Source organism: Pleurodeles waltl, chromosome 9 (assembly GCF_031143425.1).
Source record: "Pleurodeles waltl isolate 20211129_DDA chromosome 9, aPleWal1.hap1.20221129, whole genome shotgun sequence".
Taxonomy (NCBI): Eukaryota; Metazoa; Chordata; class Amphibia; order Caudata; family Salamandridae; genus Pleurodeles; species Pleurodeles waltl.
Genome location: NC_090448.1, coordinates 457019058 through 457035171, shown reverse-complemented (window position 1 = coordinate 457035171; position 16114 = coordinate 457019058). Strand labels below are relative to the sequence as shown.

Below are 16114 nucleotides of genomic sequence, written 5' to 3'. Positions count from 1 at the left end.
GAAGACAGTGTACCGCCCACCCTATCATGAGGCCAATCCGCCAGCTTTTTGGGGCGGTACCAACAACATCAAAAGCATGGCGGAAACAGTACACTGAAGGGGAACAACTCATCTTCCGAAACTCCACGGAGAACCAGGACGCCATGGAGCCCGAACTGCAGGTCCTCCCCATGTTGGTGTATCTACTAATGCAACCGGAAGTAGAAAGAAGGTGGCGGGGATGACGACGGTGAGTACTGCACCTAGCACACGGGTGTGGGGGGGAGGTAAAAGACAGTTACACACACACGCGGCACGCAACACCCCACCTCACCCACAACACCATACACACTAACTCACCCAACAACATGACAGATACTCCCCATTACCCCCTGGAAGAACAAAGAGCAAGGACCAAAGGAATTGAGTTTAACCAGTGATATTTTGAACAATCACATATAGCAATCAAATAAAAATAAATCAGTATATACAAATATTCACATCTTTTACAGAAGGCTGTACACTCTCCCTTGTAAATGTCCGTGGACCAGTGGTCCCAAAAATCATGGGCGAAGCCCAAACATGACACCTGCCTCAAAATGGAGAGAACACTGCAGGGGCATCAGGTCGAAAAAACACAGGCACCTCAGGGGAAAGGGGAGAGGGGTGCACCTCAGCCGGAAGATGGTACTACGCCACTGCTCCTCGAGGGGGCTCCATGCCCCACTGCTTGGTCCTGGGGAGTTCAAAGCCACAGTCTCTCAAGTGGGTGGTTTGCCCACTGCTTGGTCCTGGGGAGTTCAAAGCCACATTCCCTCAAGTGGGTGGTTTGCCCACTGCTTGGTCCTTAGGAGTACAAAGCCACAGTCTCTCAAGTGCAGCGACTTAGGCTGCAAACTGCTGGTAGTGCCAGTCCTGGTGGTGGTGCCTCATGTGGTGTGTGCAGGGTCCAGGACGTCACCTGCAGCCTCGGACGGCTGCCCACTGGGGACGCTGCTGATGTCCATTGTAGTGGCACTGGCTGGGCATGTGGCGGTGTAGGTGGCGGTGTCTGTGGCGGAGATGCTGCTAGTGCTGGCCATGGGGCAGGTGTCTGTAGTAGTGGAGGGAGACACCAGACCGTCTCCGGCAGCCTCGGACAGCTGATCACTGGAGAGGATGCTGGTGACTGACGTTGTGGCAGCGGCGGTGCAGGTGGCAGTCTTCGCGGCGATGCTGACCATGGTACTGGTTGCTGGCCTGTCTGGGAAAATGGTGGTCACCAGCCCCTCACCAGGAGGCTTTGTGCCCTGAGGTGACTTGCCCTTGCGCCCCTTCCCCACCTTCTTTGTCGCTGCTGGGACCTTGGCACTGTCCTCCTTGGGTTTGGATGAGGCCTTGCTGTATGGGTAGAGCGACTTTCCCCTGCTGCATGCCGGCCCCTTCTTAACCTTGGCAGGTGGCGGAATCGGGTGGTCCTTCCCATTTGTAAGTGGCACACTGGCAGCCTTGACGGGTGCCCCCTTCGATCCTCCCGGACTTGCAGGGACCACAGCGGACGCCAATTTGGTGGCTGAGGTGCTGGCCTGGGATCTAGACATCCTGGCCCTAGGGAAAGGATGGCAGGGGGAGGTGTAGGGAAGAGGTCCATGTTAGCTAGGAAAAGTTTTTTTGACACACTGGGACGGGAAGATGGAGGGGGTGTGGGAGTGGAGGAAGAGGTATTGGTTGTAGGAGGTGTACGTCAGCTGAGTTTGGGTGAAGGTGCATGGGCTGTAGGCTGTTGTGAGGTGGTTGGCTGTTGAGTGGGTGTGTGCCTGCGTTTGTGTACTTTGGGAGGAGGGCTCACAGACAATGGGAGAGGACGCAGGGGACGTGTGAATGGTTGTAGGGGTGGTGATTGCTCGTGAGCGGTGTGTTGTGATGGGCGTACTGGTGATGGAGGCAGTGGCTGATGATGTAGTGCATGCAGGTATGAGGGTAGACACTACTGGGAGGGAGATGGAGGACAAGGAGGAGGGGGAGACAGTAGAGGTAGTGGATGTTGGTATGTGTGCACGTGTTTGGTTCTTGTGTGAGTGCCTGTGTGATGATGTGTGGTGCTTATGTTTTCCTGAGCCACTTTTGTGTGTGTATGTGTGTGCATGCTGGTCTGAAGGTGTGCTTGGGATAGGCTGAGGTAGAGGGGTTTGGGTTGGGGTAATGGAAGTTGGAGGGGGAGGCTGGACATAGGGACAATGGCTGCCATCAGTTCTGAGGCCAGAGCCTGAAATGCTCTCTGTTGGGCCGCCACGCCAGAATGAATGCCCTCCAGGTATGCATTTGTTTGTTGCAAATGCCTCTCGACACCCTGGATGGCATTCAGAATGGTTGACTGCCCAACAGTGAGGGATCTCGGGAGGTCAATAGCTTCCTCACTGAGGGCAGCAGGGCTGACTGGGACAGGGCCTGAGGTGCCTGGGGTGAAGGAGATTCCCACCCTCCTGGGTGAGCAGGCACGGGAAACACGCTGAGGGGTGGCTGGGAGGGCGGTGCTGGTAGGGGGGGGGGTGGCGGCTGTACCTGTTGGGGTGGGCACAGAGGTGCCCGCCACCGCCAGGGAGCTTCCATCAGAGGAGTTGCCGCTGTCACTGGTATCCCCTCCTGTCCCCGTCGTGGAGCTCCCCTCTCCCTCCGTCCCACTGGTGGCTTCACACTCCGTGGATTCACCCTCATGGGCCATGTGGGATGCAGCTCCCTCCATCGCTGGTGCCTCTGCTCCTCTGCCAGATGATGCTAATGCACACAAGGACAGAGTGACAAAACAAGAAGGGGGGGAAAGACAGAGGACACATATGGTCGGTGCCAGCAACACCACTACCGTTGGCGGACACAACACACACTGAGCACTAGGCCTTGCCCAACCACTCACTAAGGTAGTCAGCAGCCCATGGGGTACAATGCCTAATGGCAACACCTGCACACCTGACACCCACAGGACCCTGCACGCTAGTAGTTGGCCACTTGTACCATTGGGGTAGGGGTGCTTCAGAGCCTGCAAACAAGGGACCTACCCTGGCATAATCGCCCTGGCCTAGGGGCACCCACATCCCCCAGCCATGTAGTTCCCTAAAGTGCACAAAGTCAGCTTTCTGAAACTGTACTCACCCCCTTGTGGCTGCTGTGATGCCCTCAAGCGCCCATCCAACTCCGGGTAGGCCACCGCCAGGATGCGGAACATCAGGGGGGTCATGGTGCAACAGGCACCCCTTCCACGTTGGGAGGCCAGCCCCAGCTGGGCCTCTGCCGTCTTGTTGGTCCAGCGGTGCAGGTCCCCTATCTCTCGCGGCAGTGGGTGGCTCCCTCTGTGATAGACCCCCAGGGTCCGCACCTCCTTGGGGATGGCACGCCAAATACCCTTCTTCTGGTTGGCGCTGACCTAGAGGGTAAAGACAGCTGAAAATTTAATTACTCACCCGTTCGGACCATCATATTCATTGCCCACCAGTTCCCACCCATGCCCCGACGAACATACACTGACCACCTCTCATGCAGCACTCAGGCCAGGACACCTTAGCACCCCCCAACATGTGGCTTACATCCACACCACTACAAACAGGCATTGCCCACGCATCATGCTCACAGTGTACTCATCTGTTTGTCTGGAGGACCGTAGAGTAGCGTGTACTGGGGGAGGACCCCATCCACCAGTTTCTCCGACTCCTCCGCAGTGAAGGCAGGGGCCCTTTCCCCAGACACACTAGCCATTGTCTCTTCCAGACTCCGGTCACAGCAGCACTTGCAGTGTAGTTCCTCTCCTGTTGATGGTCAGTTATCAAGTGAGTGAATGGGTAGAAAATGGCGGTCATGTCCGTGGCGGTGCGTACCGTCATCCCTGGCGTACATCGCCATTGGCTCCTGGAACCCATAGGGCCCAATGATAACCAATGCGGAGTTGCGCGGCGGTCTCTGACTGCCTACCGCGACGCTGCGCAACGCCAGTGCAGTTACCTCATTTCCCCTTGTCTCTCCTCACAGGTCAGGCAGCTGCCATTTCAGGGTGGCACATGGCATGGCACCTAACTGCGTCACAGCACATATTGGCACATATACTGACTCATGATTTCACACACTGCTTCTGTAATATTAATTCAGACACAATTGTGCTATCTATGTGGTAAATGGACTTCTGCTCACCATTCTCCTCCATAGGCTACAACCGCTGAGGCAGATGATGAGATGGTGGCATCCTCCGGTGTACAGACCCCTGGTGGACCTGTCGACAATGGAGGACAGACACATTATAATCACATACAGACTTGATCGTGCCACAGTCCAAGAACTGTGTGCCCAATTGGAGCCATACCTGATGTCAGCTATCCGCCAGCTCACAGGAACACCCCCTCTGGTGCAGGTCCTGTCAGTGCTCCATTTCCTGGCAAGTGGCTCCTTACAAACTACAGTAGCCATGGCATCAGGGATGTCTCAGCCAATGTTCTCAAACGTGTTGAGCAGGTGTTGTTGCCCTACTGAAACATATGCGCAGCTACATCGTGTTCCCCAAGGTGGAGGATTTGGCCACAGTGAAAGCTGACTTCTATGCCCTGGGACATATCCCCAACATCATTGGTGCCATTGATGGTACACATGTGGCATGTCGTTCTCCCCCCCTCCCCCGCAGAAATGAACAGGTGTACAGGAATAGAAAAAGCTACCATTTGATGAATGTGCAGGTGGTGTGTTTGGTGGACCAGTACATCTCCCATGTGAATGCCAAGTATCCTGGCTCTGTGCATGATGCCTATATCTTGCGCAATAGCAGCATCCCTTATGTGATGGGCCAACTCCAGAGGCACCGGGTGTGGCTAATAGGTGAGCCCAAGGTCCCCACACAGTATGAGTAGGTGTCTCGGTATGGGGTTGTCCTTAAGGGTTATTGTGTGTCTCACAATTGTACCTCGATATTTGCAGGTGACTATGGTTACCCCAACCTCTCATGGCTGCTGACCCCAGTGAGGAATCCCAGGACAAGGGCAGAGGAACGTTACAATGAGGCACATGGGCGAACTAGGAGGATTATTGAGAGGACATTCGGCCTCCTGAAAGCCAGATTCCTGTGCCTCCATCTACTCACCCAAGAAGGTGTGCCAAATCATCGTGGCATGCTGTATGTTACACAACCTGGCATTGAGACGCCATGTGCATTCTGTGCTGGAGGATGAGTCTGGTGATGGTCTTGCGGCAGCGGTGGAGCCTCTGGACAGTGAGGAAGAGGAGGCAGAGGAAGAAGATGTTGACAACAGAACAAACATTATCCTGCAGTACTTCCAGTGACACACAGGTAAGAGACTGTAACTCCTCTTCACATTTCAGTATACTTTAGGACATTGTACATGGCAGCCTCTTACCCTCTGTCTGTGAAGATTGACTGTTCCCTTTGGGTTTCCTTTTTTCAGATCTGTGTACCCCATTCTGGCTTCTGCTATGTGTACTGCTGCCCAACAACTGCCATACGTTGGTATGAGTAAATGAACATATACCTTGCAATGCTTTACTAATGTGCTAGTAATACATTTGTGAATCATCAGACTGACTTCAGATTGGTATTTGTTTCAAGGGTGTTTATTTAGGTGATAATTATAGGGGTATGTGCAAGGGGCTGGGATGATGGTGGAGGAAGGTCCATGGTAGAGTCCAGTCTCATGGCATCACAGGTGTATTGTCCAAGGGGGCATAGGAAGTGGAGCAATGTCAGATCAAGGTGGACAGGGTAACAGAATGGGACAGAAGGGTGCCAATCAGGAGGATCCTATTTCCTGGCGGGGGTCTTGGCAATGTTCTCTGTCTTCTGCCTGGATTACAGGGAGCGTTTGCGGGGTGGTTCTCCTTCTGCAGGGGATGGGGTGCTGGTGGCCTGATGTTCCTGTGGCGGGGACTCCTGTCCATTAGCGGCGGCGGAGGTGGAAGGCTGTTCCACGGTTTGGCTATTGTCAAGGGGCCCTTTGTTGAGCCACTGCCTCCCTCATGGTCTTGCACGTATCAGCCAGCACCCTTGCTATGGTGATCAGGATGGTGTAGATTTTTGCGAGGTCATCCCTGGTCCCCATATACTGTCCCTCCTGCAGCCGCTGTGTCTCCTGAAAGCTGGCCAGTACCGTGCCCGTGGTCTCCTAGGAATGGTGGTATGCTCCCATGATATTGGTGAGTGCCTCCTGGAAAGTCGGTTACCTGGGCCTGTCCTCCCCCTGTCGCATAGCAGTCCTCCCAGCTTCCCTGTTGTACTGTGCCTTGGTCCCCTGAACTGTGCCCACTGCCATTGACCCCAGGTCCCTGATTGTCCTGGGTTAGTGGGGTTGCCTGGGGTCCCTGTAGTGGTGGACACACTGCTGATTGACATGTCCTGGGGACAGGCATGGGCCCGCTGGGTGGGTGCTGTGGTGGTGTTTCCTGAGGGGGGAGGCTCTGTGGTGGGTTGGGACTGTGGCAGGGGAACCGACTGTCCAGAGGTCCCTTATGGGCCAGGTTGGTCATCGTGATCCAGGCATGCAGAGCTGCTGTCATTACTGTGGGCCTCTTCTGTGGGGGGACTGAATGTAGCTGGCACCTCCTGTCCGGTGACGTTGGGTAGGGGTCCTGTTGGGATGCAAATACATTATTGTATCTGTGTGTGCCATCTTGTGCAGTGGGTGTGTTTCCCTTATAGAATTGTGCTTTCCCTATCGCCTTGGCCTTGTGTGATTGCTGATTGTGTGGGCTGGGTGAGTCTCTCTACTGGGCATGCTGTGATGACGGGTGTCCATGCAGGTCCGTGATGGGGATCCATGCATTGGTGTAGGATGGAGGGCTTGGTATTGGGATGTGTGGGTTGTGCTAGTGGGGTATATGTGAGGTGGTGGAGTGATGGGGGTGAGGGTAGGGGTAGGAGTTAGTGATGGCATGCAGGTAGGATGGGGGATAAAGTAGTTAAGATTTGCCTTACCAGAGTCCAGTCCAGTCTCCCTGTGGGTGATGAGGTGAAGGTCCACCGCCAGTCCTCTGTACTGCTATCTGGTGTCTGCATACTGATAAGCAGTATATTCTCTGTAGTTAAACGTACATACATGGACGAAGACAGAGCAGTATTGCAGTCTTGTCTCGCTTGTATGAAGAGGTGTAGGGCTTCAGGATTACATAGCACATTTAGTTTGTGTATGCAGATCTCTGTTTCTAGTCCATCATGTTCCCTTCAATGCATCAGCCTGCCACAGTAGATTGAACTTTTAGCTAGGGTCATTTACTACTGTTTGGGTCCCACTTTGGCAGTGTTTGGGTCCCACTTTGGCTGTCATAACTTTAGAAGTGCAGTTAGTGAATAGTAGTGGGCTTACTCTGCTTTTGCGGGAGGTGTCCCCTCCCAAAACCTCTCCTTACCCCTCCCTAAACCCTATCCATTTAGCAGTTATGCCCTCTTTTGAAGCTGTTTCACCCAGTCCTTTCACTTATACTACTAAGTAGTAAACTTAGTTGTTTGAGGATCTCCCATAGAAAAGATAGGAGAGGTTGGGATTTATGCTTGGTGTGTGAATATTATTTTGTAGTATTACTAATTGTACTACAAAATGCAGTTTGCATATACACCCCTCTATATTTCCATGTGGTAGCTCAATAAACGCAGGTCTGTAGACTTAGCTTGTGCTTATTGCATTTAAGCTCTCAAAGGTTAGTAAACCTGCTCTGCACCGGTGCCCGGTTTTGGGGGGCTCCTGGTGCATCTCTTTTTACTTTCTGGTCGGCAGCCATTACAGTGCCATTTTCCGGCAGCCACCTTGGTTGCCGGTCCAGTTGTTGGTGCCGGAGGCAGGTCGGGCCTCCCCCATGCTTTTTTTAAACGCGGGCGGCCGCCGGCTCCAGTAAGTACACTCTGCATTTTGTAACGGCTATTCTACTTTCAGCCGCATTGCTTTTTGAGATTTAATAGTTTAAAATAGTTATAAAGCCTCTTCCTGCAATTTTAGTATTTTTACTCTTTTTATTGTTGGTCGATCTGTTGGGGGAATTTTTAACGAAAGGACTCAGTTTTTATTCAGTCCTTAGGGGTGCTATTTTTATAAAAATCGTTTTTGTGGTTTTATTTCCCTGCTCTCCACCGGTGCTCGGTTTTGGGGGGCTCCTGGTGCATCTCTTTTTACTTTCTGGTTGGCAGCCATTACGGTGCCATTTTCCGGCAGCCATCTTGGTTGCCGGTCCAGTTGTTGGTGCTGGAGCCAGGACGGGCCTCCCCCATGCTTATTTTAAACGCGGGCGGCCACCGGCCGCGCAGCGGGCGCGCCTAAGGCAAGGCTGTCTGCGCCCGTCCGCGCCCTAACGAGCCCAGGGCCCAGAGATGCTGCTCGTTTTTCATCTAACATTTTTAGGTATTCAGCTTCCCATCTTCATGCTCTAAGAAACACCCAGATATGCTCTACTCCTGTAGGGCCTAACCAGTCGTCTGCATGTCCCCCCTGTTCTAGTTGTTCTTGGACGCCCAATTTAATCTCGCCTTCTAACACCTCCTCTCATCAATTAGGCAAGTTATTACTGCTTAACTGCCGCTCCCTGGTGGCACACGCCTTACATATTCACACGCTCCTTGATGAGCTATCACCAGATGCCTTGTTTCTCACTGAAACCTGGCTAAATGGAGATTCCTCAGTGGACATATGCAGTACCTTACCCCCGAACTACTCTATAGTTCATTTAGACAGACCTCATCTGACAGGGGGCAGTATAGCTATTATTCACAAAATCACCATTAAATGCTCGATATTCCCCCTGGAGATTCCAGGATGTGAAAAAGTATGTTCTTTTCTTTGTACCTGTCTTCTACTTATACTTTCTCAGGAATCCTTCTCTATCGCCCCCCCCCCGGCCCTTGTGGAGTCTTTTTAGAAGTTATTCCGGAGGTAGTAGCCAGTTCTATTGGGAAGGCTTCTAATTTAACCGTCCTTGGCGATTTTAATATCCATCTAGACAATCCTAACTGTCCATCGGCTAAATCACTATTAGCCTCTTTCACCTCTATGGACATGGACCAGTATGTTACTGGCCCAACTCACACGAAAGGCCATACTCTAGACCTTTTTTTCAAAAATATCCCTAATCTCACCTTTTCCTCCTCTCTACCGCTACCCTGGACGGATCACTATTTAGTGTCACTTACGTTTCCCTATGATGCCCCTAGAGAGACGCAGCCCAGGTGCACCACAATGGGTCGTGCTTGGTCGAAGTTGGTACCTAGCACTTGGCATATGGCACTCTGTGCTTCCCCCTTAGTCAGTGACTATGCCTCCATTAATACGGTAGACCTGTTTAACAAGTGGATCTCTACCTCTTTGAATTCAGTTTTGCCTTGCAAACTGAGGGAGAAAAAACCTGCCCATAAGTCTAGTCCCTGGTTTTCGTCATCTCTATTAGACCGTAGAAAGAACTGTAAAAAATTGGAGAGAATATGGTGAAAAGACTATAATCCTTCTGCTAAAGAAGTCTATAGATCAGCTATTAGATCTTACCATCATAATATCAAGGCAGCACAAGCTCTATATTATAGCAGTAGAATAGAGAATTCTTCCACTTCTCAGAAAGAAATCTTTCAGATCTTTAAGGAGCTCACTATACCCCCTATGCCGCCCTCCCCGGTGGAAGCTTCTATTACACATAGTAATGTATTAGGGGCTCACTTTCAGGACAAGATTAACAAGATATACTCCAGTTTTCCTTCATCTCCCTCTCAGAATAACCTCATGGGGCAGGAGATGAATTTTCCTACGGGTATGATCCAGTTAACCAATTTTTCCCCCCTTACAGGCACTCTGATTCGGAATTTTCTTGCTAATATCAAATCGGGCTCTCCACTGGACCCGGCCCCTCCTTCTATTCTTTTGAAGGCGGCAGATATTGTTGTTGGCCCTTTGACAGATATACTTAATAATTCCTTGTCCTCCGGTATTTTTCCTAGCTCCCTTAAACACTCAATCATAAAGCCTCTTTTAAAAAAACCTAAGCTGGATTCCTCTGTCCTGGATAATTATCGACCCATTGCCCTTCTTCCTATTTTGGCAAAAATTCTGGAGAAGCACGTGAACCTGCAATTGACCAGGCATCTTGAGAGCCACGATCATTTACACCCTTCTCAAATGGGTTTTAGAACCCACCACAGTACGGAATCGGCACTCCTCACTGTAACTGAATCGGCTCGGCAACTTCTAGATCAAGGTGGTCATGCTGCTTTTATCCTTCTTGATCTTAGTGCAGCATTTGACACTGTTGATCATACTCTTCTCCTTGATAGACTTTCCAAGATAGGGTTAGGGGGTCCAGCCCTTGCCTGGCTCTCCTCTTTCCTCATGGGAAGATCCTTCCAAGTCTTGGATCGCTCTTTTTTGTCTGACGTCAGGAGACTATCCTGTGGAGTCCCGCAGGGTTCATCTTTAAGCCCCACTTTGTTTAACATCTATCTGTCATCCTTGGCCACAGTAGTCACTCCTTATAGCCTTTCTATGGTCACTTATGCTGATGACACGCAATTGGTGGTATCCCTCTCTAGTAGTAGGGACTCTCCCTCTGCCAACCTGGCCAACTGCATGAAAGATATTGGGGACTGGATGACCCTGTCTAAACTGAAATTTAATGACAGCAAATCAGAGGTAATGATTGTAGGCAATGGCACCCCTACCGCCCCTCTGGCAATGTACTCAGAGGCTTTTAACAGCCTGCCCCCTCCAATAACACAGGTAAAAAGCCTCGGCTTTTTGCTTGATCCACGCTTAACTATGGAGCCGCAAGCTAAAAATCTCCTTGATCTGCTTCGGCTTAATTAAAAGTCTCAGGAAGATTCTTGGACTTCTACCATTGCTGCCAGAAGAATTCTTGTACAAGCCCTAGTTCTCTCTCGCCTGGACTATGGGAACTCTCTATATCTTAGTTCTCCAGATTATGTAATAAAGAGGCTGCAGGTTACGCAGAATGCTGCAGCTAGACTTCTCATGAATACCCCAAGGCATCTTTCCGCTAAACCAGCACTTACAGTTCTTCACTGGCTCCCGATTAAGCAGCGCATTCAGTTTAAATCTTTGTGTCTTGTTCATAGAGCCATACACAATAAGGGTCCCCTTTCCCTTAGAAAACTGATCTTTCTTTACTCCCCCCCCCTTAGACCTTTTAGATCTCGATCTTCTCGACAGGTTTACATCCCTTCTGTTAAGAGATCATGGGGTGGCAATTCGTTCTCCATCAGGGCTGCTCGGCTCTGGAATGCCCTGCCCTTTGACTGCCGTCAGGAATCCTCTGAACTTCTCTTCAGGAGGAAGTTGAAAACCATCCTTTTCTGCAGTTAAATATGCTTCCTTTGGCTCTTCCAGCATTCATGGTGTACTATAGCACTGGGATGCCCCCGGGTAGCCATGCGCTTTACAAATGTATAAAACTAAACTAAAGTAAACTAAACTAAAGATGAGTAGTCGTACCTTACTTTTGGCTGATAATAAAGTTTCAAAACTTGGTTACAGTTAACACTGAAATAACTCATAATTATAGGAAGATCCAGTCATTATTATTACTTTCAAATAGAAAAATTGCTTTTATATACTTTCAAATCATAAATTCAATAAAAATGCAGTAGCAAAGAAGTAAAAGATTACACCTCCCATTGTGAACTATGAAGTTTTTTCAGGTTCTAACTCTGCATTTTTTTTTGCAAATACACACACAAAGAACACATAACTGAAGTGTTACTGATGCATCTAGGTACTGTGTTTCTGGATGCAAAAAGGTCATAATCCGTGTGCGTAAGTTAAGCCTTGGCTATGGGGCATATGGAACAGTGGCTGTATATAAAATGTGTATGCAATCATATGATTTGCACTGAAAGGTGCTTGGGTGTACATGGAGAGGCAGTTCAGAAATGATGCAGAGGCCTATTTGTGCGAGAGTGTTACTCAGCATGAAAGTACTCTAACCGCTGGTAAGGAATAAAGGATTATGAGACTGCGAGCAGTGTCAACAGGGGGAATAGTGTGTGGGTGAGAAGATGAAATTTGCTGTGGTAATGTTCTACAGCAGTGCTTAATTTTAGCTTGCTGGGGGGGTGGGAGGGTACCAGCACTTATTTTTGGGGAGCAGCCCTTATTTCCTCTCATCAGATACTTTGCGTCTTCAAGCAAGGGAAGAACACACAGATCAGAACGACAGAGAAATAGAACCGATGGCAAAACCACTGCAAAGGGAGAAAGCAGGAACCTGCAAGAGTGGAATAAGGGGTAAGGACTGTCTGGTAGTGGATTAAAGACTGCCAGCCTTGGTATTTGCTGCACTGATGTTTAATTGCATCGGCCATGGCCTTCTGAACAGACTTTTGGGCAACAACACTATTTCTTTTGCACATCATGCACTGCTGTCCAATATTGGTTCAGGGGGAGTAGGAAGGAGTCTGCAGGCACCACAGATACAGTTGAAGTCAAGGCCTCAGTTGCGAAAGAGCACCTGTGGCCAGTTTCCATAGTTTGCTTTGGAGGTTGTTGACCTCTTCTTTCAGCCTCTCAAATGCTGTTCAGTGCTTAAGTAGTTGACGGGAGCCCCATGGTACACTTTGTGGTGTACAGTCCAGTGCAATGGTGAAAAGGTAACAACCCACAGTATTTGTTACCTTGGCAACTACAGCGATTGCAGACGTCCTTTAATGCTTACAGGGAAATTATTTAAAACGAGACAGACTCCTAATGCTGTATCAACCAGTCGCTTATAGAACACAGGGTTGGGACACACAAAATCTCCTTTTGTAGACAGTGTGAAGAGGTATCCCAGCTTTTTTTCATTCTTCTAGTGTCCCTTCTTGCAGAATGCAAGCTAACCTGCTGAATCATTCCCAAACCACTGTAAATACACAGATTTTCTCTCAGTTCTATTGTAGCAACTTACCGTTCTTGCCGCCGCTGCCACCTCGCTCCTCTTCTGGTGTACCAGCGTTAACTGGGACACCAGCACAGGTGCCCCAGCGATCCTGCCACTGCTTTCATACTAGACTTAGCATGAAAGCAGCATCAGGATTGGTCTGAGCGGCTTGGACTGCCATTCGGACACTGCCCTGGGGTCTGTGCAGTTTCTCCAGCCCAGTTGTTCAACACTACCAGGTTGGACAAGCCTAAGTGCGCATGTATGTTTGGCCAGCCTGAGATGGCTGGCCAAACACACTTAAGCACTTAGGTGCCCCTGCTCCTCCTCCCCCTCTCGTGGCCCAGCCCCATCCCTCTTTACAGCTGGCTGAGCCAGTAGATGAAAAATAAAGCAATAGTAAGATATTGTTTTATTTTTCATCTGCTGGGGGAGGCGACACACCATCTGCCATTGCAGAGGAGCCGTCCCTGCATAAAGTGCAGGTTTTTCCAAGGATGGCCATTAAGCGCCCTTCCCACTATAGACAAGTCTCATATTCCCTGGAAAGAGGGCAGAAAACTCCTTTTATGAAAGGACATAGACATATTGTGAATTCTGCTTTGAGTGGTTGGGTTGTCTATGAAAAACCAAGGTCTGGATCATATAGTAGTTCTGCCAAATGGGATCATACGGACCGATTACGACACTCTGGATGTCCTACCTCAGAGCTGGTATGTTGAAAGTTTCCACGTTCAGTCAGTAGTCTCAGAAGAACCTACAAGAAGGTACTGTATCAGAAACAACATTACTAAAGGCAGGTAACTTACTGTTGGCTTTTATCCGCAAAACATCAGCATAGTCAATAGGATAACATAATAAGGCCTTTCTGCGTGGTCTTTGATGGTTAGCAAAATATTCATGCAAGTTAATCATCCCTACAGAAAAATATCTCTAACTATTCTCTTCACTATGTTCTTTGTGTCCTACTACTTGTTACTTAAATCACATCAGTTAGATCACCAGTATATTCAAAGTTTGCTACCTGAAAGTCTAGTTATTCAGCTTAGAATCTAACAGATTCCAATGTGTTTTGTCCATCATTTTTATGAAGGCAAAGTGGAAGAGACAATTTGTTGTTTTTTTTAAGACGTCTTGTACTGACAAAATAATGTGAACGTGACTAGAAACCTAAAGATTTGAAACCAGTGCTACTGGTAAATACTCTCTTTTTGTTTTTAATGTAGAACTGGATTCCTGTCACAATTGTAGAATGTATGGTCCGTGCAATTTCATATCTTTCCAAACTGCACCAATGTGCTAATTGTTGTTTGTATACATTTTGTGTTATATTTTCTTGTACTCATGTACATTTGATTACTTTCCCATATAGCGCTGCCCATTAGGGAACACAATCTTGAAGGTGAAACTGCTCGACATGGGAGAACCGAGAGCCCTGCTAGCAACTGCTCTTTCTGCTCCCAGTATTGATGATATTGAGCACACCATTCTAGTGCTGAAAGAGGTAAAATTCTCTATGGGAAAATCACATGTTTAATTTGATTGGAACAAAATTTACGGTTCGATGGCATGTGTGGCTGTAGATACACATACTTTGCATAAGTCAGCCATCTAATGTTGGGTCTGGAGTGTTGCAAGTTGTTTTTGTTCGAAGAATCTTTTCGAGTCACGAGATCAAGTGACTCCTCCTCTCAGTGATATTGCGCGAGGGCGTCCTGTCCTTTGTTAGATTGTTTTCTCTCCACTGTTGGGTTCAACATGTATTCCTCTTACTCCGGTATTCCAGGGCTCGGTCTGTTCTGAATTCTTCCTTTCTGTCTTTATTTCAGCAATGGTATTGTATGCCCAGACGTGGGTCCCGGGCTCACTATGCCACTGGATTCAAGCTAGCCTGGTTGATGAAGCGTGATACCCTGAAACTGGTCCCAGGATGCTTGTTGCTGGTCCAGGGAGGACCTGGCCTGGCAGTTCCGGCTGGACTGTTCCTATGGGGAACAGGGTCAAGACTGATTTGCATATGGCTGGGTCCAAACTGGGGTGGCACAGTGAGCAAAAGAATTGATGGATTAAACCCAGATCTGTGACTTGGGGGTGAATGTTTGATTAGTTCTACATTCCGTCCACCATTTGTGTTTGTTTGCTTTTGTTGCCATAAGTGCACCGGGTATGCCTAGATGTAGGTCCCTGGCTCACTATGCCACTGGATTCAAGCTAGCCAGGCTGATGAAGGGTGATACCCAGAAACCGGTTCCAGGATGCTTGTTTCCAGTCCAGGGAGGACCTGGCCTGCTCCCAAGGGGAACAGGGTCAAGACTGATTTGCACATGGCTGGGTCCAAACTGAGGTGCTGTGGTGAGCAAAATAATTGATGGATTAAACCCAGATCTGTGACTGGGGTGAATGTTTGATTGGTTCCGCATTACGTCCATTATTTGTGTTTGTTTGGTATTGTATTTCGATCACGTTTTCACTGTCCAATGTAGTTGACCTGAATTTCTCCTCCTGGAGTCGGCTTACCTCCTTCTGGGGTGCCAGCGCCTGTCTCAGGCCTACTCCTCCACGTGGTGTTGGGATATGTAGGGCTGATGGAATGGACTCCATTTAGGTTTTGCCCTGGATGCCGTTTGAAATTCCCACACATCCTCAAACACTTGGTGTGTAACTTGTGCTTGTCCCCAGACCATAAGAAGAAACCTGTGATGCCTGTCAGTCTTTTCGATCCAAAAAGACCCTGCGAGACTGAAGAGCGTGTTGATTGGAAATGGTGTTGAAGAGACAGGATTACACTCCAGGTATTTTCGGGGATGAGCATGCACAGGAGGAGATCGAACACGAAGAGACCTTCTCCGTAGAAGATTCGGAATTGGACGCTCATTCGGACATCGAAAGTCAGCCTCTCACCTCAGCGCAACCTGTGAGTACATCAGCCCTGACCTCCCGTACAAAGACTCTAAAGAAACCCCACAAACAGGTCGTCAGTCCACCACTGCCTTCGGGCCATGGTCCGATCCCAAAGTTACATTCTGATGCCCTGTCTTCCAGCTTGGAACCGAAAATAGCCAAAACTAAAGCATCTTCTGCATCAACCTCCTGCTTGGCAGCATCTCATACATCCTCTGGATTGAGTCATCCCTTTGATCCGAGCATTTAGGCTCCAAGCAGGAAGGCTCCGGATTCAACAACTTTGAGTCGACACAAGGCTTCCAATCTGAAAACTTCTGAACCGAAAACAATGACTTCCAGAGACTCCAGGCATTCCTCAGAAGCTGCCCCA

At 49.2% G+C, this 16114-nt stretch overlaps 1 protein-coding gene across 1 annotated transcript in view; it reads left to right on the top strand.

The window, feature by feature from the left end:
* TDRD9 (tudor domain containing 9) overlaps positions 1 to 16114 on the top strand; it is a 2107755-nt gene that overhangs the window by 917498 nt on the left and 1174143 nt on the right. Inside the window, exon 15 of the mRNA XM_069207577.1 lies at positions 14213 to 14344. Coding sequence (XP_069063678.1) covers positions 14213 to 14344 — 132 coding nt within the window. The remainder of the gene's footprint in view (positions 1 to 14212; positions 14345 to 16114) is intronic.